Genomic DNA, 12,461 nt, shown 5'->3' on the forward strand with positions numbered 1-12,461 from the left:
CTGGTACTTAGCACAGTGCCTCCTCATTCACAGTAGGTACTTAATGTTTGAGTAATTGATTGCCAATAATGATATTTGTACTTAGCTCACAGGGTGGTTGTGAGGCTCAAATTTTATATTGTTCGGATGATTTTCAGTTGTGTCCGACTCTTTGTGACTCCATTTGGGGTTTTCCTGGCAAAAATACTGGAGTAGTTTGCCATTTCCTTCTCCACCCCATTTTATAGATGAGGAAATGGAGGTGAACAGAGTAAAGTGACTTGCCCAGGGTCACACAGCTAGTGTCTGAAGCCAGATTGGAACTCGGGAAGATGAGTCTTCCTCATTTCAGGCCTGGCAGTCTATCCACTGCAGCACCACCTAACTGCCTATATGTATGTACATACAGGCCTATATGCACACATATGTATACATGTGTATATGCACTTTGTAATGTGTGACATTTTAAAGCCCTCTATAAAAGTCTTGTTATAGAAGCAATTTTCATAAAACTTTTAGGGAAAGCAAATGACTTAAAGACTTCTGCGTTCTAGAGTATCTTGAAAAGTGACTTGTTAGGGAAGAAATACGGACTTCATTTAGTTAACCTAAGGCTTCATTTCTTCTTACAGGCTAATCAATGTAAGAAACAATCCCTTTATGTATTATGGCTGAACAGGTTCCTGCTGTAGAACCTACACCCGTAATGAATGACATGCCTCTTCCACCTCATATGGTAAATGGGGACAACATGCAACAGGTGAGAATGAGTGGTCTTTGGTCATTTTCAAGCCTGCAAATATGTGGAGTCAAAACCCTTTCTTTGGCACTGTGTGTCCCAACAATTAGCTCATGTCTTTGGTTCTTCCTAAGTCATCATTACCAACAGTGGAATAATCATCCACACTAATTTTCAAAGACATCTCTTGGGTCCCATCTACTTGTGTGTAACTTTGTCCAAATATATAGAAAGTTTTGGTGTCCCAATGGTTAACAATTTGGGACTTTCTCCAAAATGTCAGAAAATGTTGATTTACAAACAATCATTCAGTATATTCATAGACAAATGTGTATATATATGTGATATTCACATATACGTATATATTTTTTAGCATTTTACTAACACTGATAAAGGTCTGATATCCAGCATATAGGGAATAAATATGCCAAAAGCTATTACTCATTGGAAAAGTGAAAATATAAACAAACTTCGCAAAAGAGGATCTCCAGGCTATTCACTGTATGAAGGACTGCTCCAAATTACTACTAATAAAGGCAAATTAAAACAACTCTTAGCAAAGATTATAAAATCTGGAATTGGTCAATGTTGGAAGGTCTGTGAAAAGACAGACACACTGTTGCTGGAACTGTGAATTGATCCAGTCATTCTAGAAAGCAATTTGGAATTATGCAGGGAAAAAAGTGACTAGAATATCCCTACCTTTTGACTCAGAGATCTCACTGCTAAGCATATAAGGAGGTCCAAGACAGAAGGGAAGGCTTCATCTATAGCACAGTATTCGTAGCAGCACATTTTTGACGTAGCAAAGAACTAAAAACAGTAGGTGCCTGTCAGTTGGGGAATGGATTAATCATTTGTGGTATGTGAATATAAGGGAATATCACCATGCCATAAAAGACATCCATAAAATAAAAATAAATTTTAAAAAATTGATTATTTGTAATAAGCTGACCAAAAGTCTTAGAGAAAGAGACATGTCTGGGTAATGTTTGTACTAGTTATCTAGATGGTACTCCAGTTCTTGACCCAGCATGGACCATTCATAGATTTAGAGCTCATACGTCATCTGATCCACTCCCTTTGCTTTATAAATGAGTAAACTCTAAGTTCAAAATGCTCTCCATTATTCTACAATGCCTCTTCTATAAAATTGCCTGGACATTGTAGTATCTTGAATAGATGACAAAGTAGATAATTTTATTGAAAACAAATGTTGTGCTTATAAAATAAAGATGCATTAAAAGGATGGTTTATCAGGGAAGTTTTTTGTTGCCTAAATAATAGGTTCATTCATGGAACAGTAGTGCAGTCTTCTGAAGCCAAAATGTTTGTAAAATAGCTCTTTAAGTGTCAAGTTGACTTCTAAAACCAACTTGTACTTGTCTAGAAGAAATTTTACTTTGAATAAAGGATAGGGGAATAACTTCCTCTCTTATCCCAATGCCCTCCATCACCTAAATAGTAAAATTAACTATGTTAACTGGTAAGATGGTCACCCTCTTATACCTGGCTAAAGATAGAGGTCTTAGAGCTTGGAGGTGAAAGGGACATTGGAAATCAACTAGTCTCAGGCTTTTTATTTTATAGATGAGAAAGCTGGAGCCCAGAGGAGTGCAATGTCCTCCCCAAAGTCACATAGCTAGAACAGAACCAGGATCAGTATCTCCTAACTCTTTCCACTGTATTTGATCCATTCTTTGGGGGACTCAAACAGATTGAACTTTATTCATAAGTGGAAGCAGTCTGATTGGGTATGAAGAATCAGTCCTTCCTGGATAGACCATTACTTCTGTCATCACCTAGATCAAGGGTGTTGTCAGAATGGTTGTGGCCTCTATATTCATTCTTGAAATTTCAAGTTGCCTTAACTTTCTTCTGACATCGTGGACATAATAATGATAGCAAATATCTATGTAGCTCTTTAAGGTTTACAAAGTGCCTTTCATATGGTATCTCATCAGATCCTCACAACAACTCTGGAAGGTAGGTGCTCTTACCCTCGTTTTACAGATGAGGAACTGAGATTCCAAGAGAGTAACTGACTTGCCCAGGATCACGAAGCTGGGAGGTGTCTGATGCAGGATTTAAACTCAGGTCTTGATTCTAAATTCAAGGCTCTAACCATCTAACTACAGAAACATAGCCGACTGACTCCAGACAATTTCATAGTTGTTAAGTTCAAATTTTTTATGTTTAAGGTGCCATTTTGAACAGCAGTGATTTTAGCTACTAGTACCTTCCAATTGTAATAATTTTACAAAAACAAAATACCTTAGACTTCACTTTTGTTGGTTTGATTAAATGATGAATTCAACTTTAGTAATCCATTGGTCTGTAACATAGCTGTCAAACATGCAGCCCAAACCAGATGCAAATGTTGTTGGGAAATACTTAACAAAATAAATAAAAACACAATAAAACAGAGATAATATTACATTTGAAAACTAAATCCATTTGCAGCCTACAGGACTCCTTATGTAGAGATTAATGGCCCCCATTTCTATTTGAGTTTGATGACCATTCCAGAGAAATCCAACTTTACACATGGAATGTCAGGCCTTTACTTCATATCTACAATGAAATGAAATCTCCCTCTCAGCAGAAAGGTGTGGGCCTACTAAGAGAAGATATTGTATACATTTTCAGATAAGGGTTTCTGTATTGGATGCTTTTGTTTAACTGATTTTCATTGTCACAAGGAAAGTTTCCATTGGAATGGGAGTGGGTGAGAAGGGATTCTGTTGTTAAAAACAAAAGGCCCCAATAAAATGTGTTTTAACAAATGGAAATGCTATGAAATCCATAGAGACTCCATTTAGCTTTTTACTTTGATAGCAGCTTGTTAAGAAGGCTTTGTTGAAATAGTCTTCCAACTTCATTTGTTTTGGTCACCAGCTGCACCAGTTTACATACGGAGGGCACTGTTAGTGTGCATTTTGTTGGTCATTAGTCACAGCTGCTAGCTCAGTACAGGAAATCTACAGGGTGACCATATAGTCTCCAGTGTACAGTTCATTGAGTATTCTGAGGCTCTGTAGCCAGAAATGAATTAAGGTTTTCTCTTTACACCTTTCATCACCTGTTTTCTCACGAGAAATTCTTATACGTTCACCCTGGATCATTATGATTCCAATTTTTAGCTGGAGAGGGGGTATGGTGAAAAAGTTGGGGGGGGGTGCTGTATGTACTTAAAGGAATTAATCTATTTAATTTCTCCTTTGGGCTAATTTAACTGGCCTAGCTACTTGTTCTTCTCTAGAGATCTGGATTGCTCCCAGTGGGCCCCCTTGACCATCCTGAGACCCTCATAAAATAAAGATAGACTCTTTTCTATTCATTAAGGACAACACACTTAACTATCTAACTCTTTTTTGTAGGTTATATTGGTACAAGTCAATCCTGGAGAAACATTCACCATTAGAACTGAGGATGGACACGTTCAGTGTATCCAAGGTAAGTGAAGGTTTAATCAAATGCGTGGTATTTGAATGAAACCAAATGTAGTGAATCAAAGAGCATGAAAAGATTTTAGAAACATTGGTGTTTTCGATAGCTGTATCAAACCTGTTTAATCATTCTTGGGTTAACACATACCTTAGTTGGAGGTTTATTACTATTAGCAGAACACCCAGGGCTTATGGTCCACATCTTGCCAACAGCTTCTGATAGATTAAGGTACTTAAGGTCAGTTAGTCAGTAAACATTTTTTAAGTACCTCCTATGTGCCAAGCCGTTAAGACACTTGAAATGAAATAATTCAGAAGTCATATTTCCAAGGTCTAATTCAAATGTTTTTCCTCTGCCACTCCTCCACAAGTCTCCATCCAGTCTTTCCTTGAAGGCCTCCATGAGGGGTGTCCCACTTCTTCCATAGGCAGTCCATTCTCCACACCAAGACAACTCTCATTGTTGGGAAGCATTTACTGATCTCTGGCCTAAATTGGTCTCTCCATAACCTCTGCTTGTTGCTCCTATTCTTGTCCTTTGGTGCCAAGCAGATCCAATCTAATGTCCCTTCTAAATGACCACCTTTCAGATATTTGAAGACAGCCATTATATTCACATCCCCCCCATGTCTCCGGGCTAAGCATCCTCAGTTCCTTCAAATGATCCCCTTATAGCGGGAACTTGAGGTCTTTCTCCATCCTGGACCCTCTTTACCTCCTTTGAAAACCCTTCAGCTTATCGATGCCCTCCCTAGAAGGTGGTGCCCACCACTGAAGCCAGCATTCTAGCTGGAGTCTGCCCAGGGCAGTGGACCTGTGGCCTCCTTATTCCTGGATGCTTGGCCTCTCTTAGTGGATCACATTTGCTTTCTTGGATACCACATCACTACCCTGACTCCACTAAAAACCTCAGATACGGTTCACATATGTACGTGACTTTTCAATTCTGATTATGAGTACTCTAGGTAATCTTTTCAAATTTGGTTGTAGGTATTTTACCATTCTAGGATTTCAAAACAAAGATCGAGTTCATATTCTTAGGGCTAAACACTAGTTTACTCCCTATTTCTGTTAAAGATGAGGATGATTGCATGTTTTAGTCTCCATGCTTTGTAACATTCTCAGGCATTTCCTTATATATATATTATAGGAATGTGTATATTTTTCATAATAAAATAGAATAGTAAAAAGTCAAATTTTCAAAGGGCTTTATAGTTTACAAATTTCTTCCCACCAGCCGTATGAGGTAGACAGTACAAGTACTACTCTCCCCATTTTAAAGATGAGACTGAGGCTCGAAGAACTTTAAGTGACTTGTCCAGGCTCAAATGGCTGATTAAATAGGCTTTGCATCTGGACTCGCACCCAAGTGTTCTGACTCCTAAGCCCAGCGTTCTTTCCATTTTACTACCACTAGTAAAGTAAGGGTGCATACAGTTGAAGTCTGGCACTTGTTATGTGACTAGCATTGGATCTTTATTTATTAATATGCTATTTATAAATAATAACATGTTAAGTTATAAAGTGGACTCTGGTGCTAGCAATGAAACAACCTAGGGTTTAAAGTCATTTAAGATATTATAGGTAACAGCACTGTCTCAAAGTACCATATTTTCTGTAGCACAATCCTAGCCTTCATTTACTTAAGTAGTTTAATAAGCTTAATAGGAAAAATAATGTGTAAGTATGTTATTGTAATAATGTGATCCTGTGTTGATTTGATATCAGTGTTTTTAATCATCCTACCGTAGGACCAGCCCACGTTCCTATGATGTCACTCAATGGCTCGATGCCGCCGATATTTGTTCCTCCTGGTTATATGTCTCAGGTATGTCATAAGATTTTATTTGGTACTTTGTGTCAAGGAATTTTTAGAGATTATTCATTCATTCAACAAATACTAAATGCCAAGGCGCTGTGGTGGGCCTTCGTGGAGTATACAGTAATGAAAACCAGTCCTTGCCCTCAAGGAGTATTTATAATCTCAATTTAATTAAAAGAAAAAGCAATTATGTAAAATATTTAATATTCTTTCTATTCTTATAATGAGTGAGTTTGGGAAAACCAGTTAGCTTTTCACTAAAACATTTGTCAACATGCTGCAGAACAGTAACCGTAGTGTTATTTGACCAATCCTTTAATAGAGCGTACTCAGTGCCTTAAATCAGAACTTTTTACATAGTGAGCTCAAAGCCAGTACTAGATCTAGGAATCTGAAGAAAAGGGAAAAGAAGAGATGTGCTAGTTAAGAAATGGTGCAGTATTTCTGTTAATGAGTCAATTCCCTTCAGGACATGGTATCAAACAGTGCTTAGAAAGTATGGCTTGAGCAATGCTGAAGATACTTAGGGGGGCTTCAGAGGAAAATTTCTCTAGAATTCTAAATAAAATGTATTGTTAAATGCAACATTGAGAATTTGGGGGTCCAATTAAATGGTTAACCATGAAAAGGAAATGAAGCTAATCACAATGTGCCCTTGCAGGTAGTAGTCCAAGTTCCCTAATATTTCGTGTGCCAGTATTTTTATTATGCTTAAAGGGCGTGTTTTGGTGTTTCCATCTCCCCACTGTAATGTTTCCTATCTGAAATCAGATTTGATTTTATGTTTTGAGTCTTCATTTAAAGCATTACTGGATACTTGGTCTTGTTAATCTATGGTAATAACTATTTTTTGATTTAAATGCTTTTTCAAAGTTTTACTAACATTAGCTATAGTGGTGGTAGAAGCCAGAGAGAGGAAGACGTCTGAGGGGATTAAAAATCCCCAGGAAAGCACAAGTAGGTGAGAGAAGAGGGTTCACAGTGGCTGTAGCAATTAGTGGTGGGGCTTAGGTTGCTGCTAAGAGTGCTGGATGCAGACATTTATATGATCTGCCAGGAAGAAGAAACCCGAGAAAACTGGAGAACTAGAGTTCAGAGAGTAGGAGACAAATGCTGCTACAAGTTTGCTCCTTGCAGTAAGCTTTGCAAAGCTCTTGGAAGCTGCACTTGTCCAAAAGGCTTGTGCTTCTTGATTGTACAGAGAATATTCCTGCTGAAAGTCCTACTTAGAAGTGAGGAGGGGGAAAGTGCCTGTATGTGGCATGTGAGCCAGTGGGGACGGGGTATCCTCCAGGAATTTAGCCCTGTGAGGTTTGCTCTTTTCATTCAAAAATGGAAGAGACAATCAGGGCAGTACTGTTGAACTCTGATCCATGTCACCATGTGGTTGGAGGGAATTAGTTTCTTGAAACATTTAGAACAAATTACACATATGAACAGCTTGAAAGTATTTTCAAATGTGTATATGGATAGTGTGTGCGTGCGCGCGCATACGCATCCAGAATTACATATGAAGTGTCCTGAAGGTCTCTGACCACTTTCATAATATTCTCTGAACTTGACAAATTGTCTTTTGCTAAACTTTCTCTGGGATCATCACACTTTTTCATTGTCACAAAGAATTTAAGACTTCGTTTTGGCATAACTACAATTTCCACATCTGTAATTTCTGTTTAGTTGAACAGGAAATGCTATGAGTTTTGTTTTACCTTAAAGTTAAGCTAAATATGCTTGCAGCTGAGGGTCTTCCAGGAACTTGGAAAACTAAATAAATGTTCTTTCTATATGTAACTTCTGGAAATTTCATGATTCATTGTAAATCATGGTACAATCTCATTTATACCTTATTAATGATAGTCGTCAAAACTTCCCTATGAGATAAGGAGCTTCATTTCTAGTTAATTAGAAAAATCTAACTTGATAAGGCTGAGAAAAAATCTAGTAAAATGATTGTAGTGATAGGGAAAGGAACTGCAGCACTGGTATAGCCAGGTGAGGAAGGTCCCTCCACCGAGGCCAGTGAGCACCTGCTTAGCATCTTATCCTGAGAGCTATCTAAAGTGGAGGCACCAAACACAGGCTCGGTTGTGGCCCCAACATCCCAAGTCAGCTGGAACCAGATTAAAATGTCATTGGGAAGCATTTAACGCAATCAAAATCCAATAAGACATAGATAACATTCGTTAGTATGCAGCCACAGGGATCTTTATATCCAGATTCTGCTCCCCCCCAACACCCCATTTCCATTTGAGTCTGACAGCCCTGGCCTAGACCACTAACAGGTTCAGCAACTTGATCACAGGACCAAAATGGATCAAAGGTAGGAATTGAACCCACTACCCTCTACCCACTACACTGTACTGCCTTTCAGTTTATTTATAAAAGAATTTATAGCCAGTTTTTCAGAGCTGACAGGTTTGTTGGTAATAATGTTAACCATTTCTTGTGATATGTAGTGATGTAAACACTGTTTTCCTTATTTTTCTAGCAGTAAATTTAATTTGTTAGAAATGGAAAGTGCTTTCATTCATTTTAATTCTGTGCAGTTTTAGAGAATGAAAGGAAATTTAACCCATTTTTAGCCACTGGCTACCAGAAACTACTGCTGTACATTTTAAAGCAGACAACTCAATCAAAAGCCTGTATTCCTTCACTGTCAGACTAATTAGAGAGCATTATCTTTATCTTATTCTTTCCTTAATAAAGCAGTATTGTGCCTAGGTCCTGTGGAGGGAGGAATGCAAAGCTCCACAAGAAGCCCCTGCCCTCAAGGACTCTGGCATCTAGTAGAGAAGCTTTGTGGTTGCTTGAATGGGCATTGCTCATTTCACAGAACTTGCTCTGTTTCCCAGCATCCTGATTCTGCCTTAATGACTTAGTCATACCTTCTATGTGGCAAATTAGGAATATCTCCAATTAAGTCACTGTATAATACATTTTGCTTTCATTAAGGAATTCTCTTTTGTCAAGTACTACATTATAATGTGGGCCTGAGATCTGTTTCTTTGACACCTGAACTTTCAAAAGGAAGAGAGCAAGTCCCTATGTGTTAGTGTCTACTTCTCATTAACAAGTTACTCAGAGATACAGATTATGTGTATGAGATGACAAATCTAGAGTTGAATAAGAAAAATAATGTGGAAGCATGCTATGTTATTCTGTTGTAGTAATACGATCCTGTGTTCTGTCTCAGGTGGTGGAAGAAAATGGAGTTCGAAAAATTGTAATTTTGCCACATTCTACTGAATACCACCCTCCCATGCATCCTCCTCCACATCTGCAACATTACATGCATCCACATCCTCCTATGCTTGCCCACCCTCCTCATCCAATGTATCCCCCAGTTCCGGGATCAGAATTGCATCCACCTCAGTATATGCACCAACATCCAATGCCGCCGCCACCACCACCACCACCACCACTGCCACAACCACGCATTTACCATGAATATGGTAAGATTGTTTGTTCTTAATAGAAAATGGTTTCAGTTGGTTGTAATCAGTCCCTTTTATCTTGGATACTTGTTCAAAAAAGTAAGGAGAGAGGTAAGACTTTAACAAATAATTATTGCATGATGTACATAAATCATAAGTGGTGAAAATGTTTATATCTGAAGTGAAAATTCCCATTGATTATGTACCTCACTGAAAGCTATACTTGGTACTACTTTTTTCACCTTATGATGTTACGAAACCATGATGGACAATTATAAAAACATTCTTATCTCTTAGAGATGTATAGTGAGAATTTTAAGGCTCTTGGAGGCCATATTGCCTGTTATCCTTAGGCCTTTCCTTTTAAAAGTGAGATCACATCTTGATCTTATAGGCGGTTTTCCCCTCTGTAATCCCAGCATGGAATCAAAACTGAAGCAAAATGAGAAGCATTTTAGAAGTTAAAGTACCCCTTCTGTCAGCCATGGGCCTTATTTGGTTATGTAAACAAGGGGTCTCAGACACTAATTGAACCCTATGAATTGAACACTATGAACACCTGGTCTGTTTCAGAGGCCCGTTCCCATGGAAGAACGCATTATATTCCTCGAGACGAAAGAACTGGCAAAATGCAAGAGCACTTGAAGAAGAGAATAAAGGACAGACATGCCATTGGGCATAACAACAACAACAACAAAGCCGGCGTCCCACCCTCTTCCCTGTCTAAAGTTCACAATTCTTACAATACTAATGTTGAGAACGGTTATGGAAAGGGCCATTATGTTGTAGAAGAACCTGTTAAGCAGAAACCAAGTGGGAAAGTGGTGAAGGACAGCCCAGCAGAAGATGCAAAAGCTGAAGGTAAGATCGGCCTTTTTACCTTATCGCCAAAGGAAAAAAACAACAGACTGAGAACCTCGGTGCATCTTAAAACATTTTCCCCTTTGATCCTTTTTACTGTCAGATTCCAAACGTTTTCTCTGAGCTGATCCATTTGAGCTGTAGTATGAACGCAGAGCCACAGTTCACCTGCTTTTTAAAAGCATAGGGAAGTTACTGTTCCAAAGTAATTGTCCTCTACTTTATGTGGCAGTGAATGCCAGCAATGAATACCACATGTGGTTTCTGCCACTTGTCTCCTGTTATTGACTTCCTGAAGTAGAGCCATGTGATAGAACAAATGGGCTTGGGTGACCACAGGATCCAAAGCTAGTTTGTTATGGGAATACATTCATTATGGGATTACTATTTAATCTCACACTTGCAAGGGAGAAAGAAATGAGGTCATTTTGCAGAACTAAGATACATGGGATTTTGTTTGCTTTTCATATGATTGAAAAAGTGTTTGGAAAATGTTGAAAATTGATTATGTCTCCATATAAAATTTTGCCAAAGGTCCCTAAGTGAGTCCCCATTTTTAAAATTTTCATCCAGTAAAATCAGTTCATATCCAGGATCCTAACCAATTCATTAGACAGTCTAGTTAATTTAGGAATTTCTGTTAATTTGCTACTATTAGGCCTCTTTAGTTTTTGTAGATTTGCTAATGTTTGAATTTTATATTTATAGCTGTCATTTCCCAAAGCCTTAATACATTATCCAGTTCATCAAGTTGTCAGTGCTAGAGTATTTCCTGCTCCTGGGAAGGACAAGAGATATGTAATGATAGTTAGCAGGACTGGAATGTCACACCCTAGAAGGTGCATACAGAAGCCACTTGGTTTTCCAACAAGAATTTTAAAACCTAAGAATGTTCTCTAATACAGCAAAGACAAAATGCATGGAAATTAAGCTTTTATTTGAAAAAAAGATACTGAATTTATATTACAAAGGGAGAACTGCTGTCTGGCATTAAGAGTGCTAGCCACAATTTGAAAGGTTCGTGGGTACAATTGTAGATGTAATGAGATTATGTGGCCTAAAAATGAGATAGACTATCACCTGAAGTGCACATGTGCATGTGTGTATGCGTGTGTGTGTGTGTGTGTGTGTGTGTGTGTGTGTGAGAGAGAGAGAGAGAGAGAGAGAGAGGCAGGCAGGGAAGGAGGTAGTGGTGGCAGTGAAGGGGCATGTGTCTGCTGCAGGATCCCTAGTAACTGTGCCAGAGACTACTATGGTTTTATAGAAAATAGGAGGCCAGGGGAATTCCTCATGCAAAAGTATAAAGAATCTCACCCCACCATCTCCTTGCCCTGCTTAGCCTGGTCTAAATAACACACATACAGAAAACCTACTCATCGTGTGCTATTGGCATGAATTCTCCATCCAGCATAAAAGCTTCCCATCGTAGGATCAGGTATCAACCCAACTGTTTCTGTGTCTTCCCAACCAACTCTGTGAATCCCAGGAACTTCTTAAATGAGGTGCTTTGCCAGCCACCAGTGTTTTCACTTCATTGCTCTCCCAGTTGGAGGTGGCTTCTCAGCATTCTTTGTAACATCGTTTTGTTTCCAACGTGGAGCACCTACTCTTTTCCTGTCATCTTTCAGTTCTGTCCTCATCAGGAGCTATTCAACCCAATTCGGTGAAAGGGAACCCTGTTTTAGGGATCGGGACTATGCCCCTGATACAGGTGGGCAAACAATCAGTGGTTTTCCATTCTCCATTTCAAAGTTCCCCTTCAGTAGTGAGGAAGATTGATTAGGCCAGATAAAAGAGCTTTCATCACTTTCTCTAAGCAAACTATTCAGAGTCTTTTGAGTGTTTGTTGAATCGAATGTTTATTTTTTTGAAATCAGTGGTTCTCTGGGGAATAAGAAGCCCAAATGAACATCTCATTTCGTTGTTGGTAGGTGCTCTGTCTCTCATGTCGGCTGTGGCTAATTCGCTCGTTTAGTTAGTGTGTGGTGTTAGGAGGCCATGGTCAGATGCTGGATTTGTATACAGGCCAGTTGTGATTTTGTACAGCCACAGTCTACCCTGACAATGCCAGCTGTCTCACAAATGTGTACAAAGGGCAACAAGCAGTCAGTATAAATCTAGCATTAGTACTGGGGAAATGCCTGAGAGCCCTGCTCTGCTGCCAGTGGGCCATCCCA

The 12,461-nt window shown here is 38.9% G+C and overlaps 1 protein-coding gene across 1 annotated transcript in view; it reads left to right on the forward strand.

Annotated features, from left to right (window-relative positions):
- Window positions 1-633: 633 nt before the first annotated feature.
- Window positions 634-12,461, forward strand: part of LOC118832575 (fibronectin type-III domain-containing protein 3A-like) — a 54,486-nt gene continuing 42,658 nt past the window's right edge. The window contains exons 1-5 of the mRNA XM_036739867.1: window positions 634-739; window positions 4,099-4,174; window positions 5,919-5,995; window positions 9,183-9,441; window positions 9,997-10,284. Coding sequence (XP_036595762.1) covers window positions 647-739; window positions 4,099-4,174; window positions 5,919-5,995; window positions 9,183-9,441; window positions 9,997-10,284 — 793 coding nt within the window. The 5' untranslated portion in view covers window positions 634-646. The remainder of the gene's footprint in view (window positions 740-4,098; window positions 4,175-5,918; window positions 5,996-9,182; window positions 9,442-9,996; window positions 10,285-12,461) is intronic.

The sequence above is a fragment of the Trichosurus vulpecula genome, chromosome X (assembly GCF_011100635.1).
Source record: "Trichosurus vulpecula isolate mTriVul1 chromosome X, mTriVul1.pri, whole genome shotgun sequence".
Lineage (NCBI taxonomy): Eukaryota > Metazoa > Chordata > Mammalia > Diprotodontia > Phalangeridae > Trichosurus > Trichosurus vulpecula.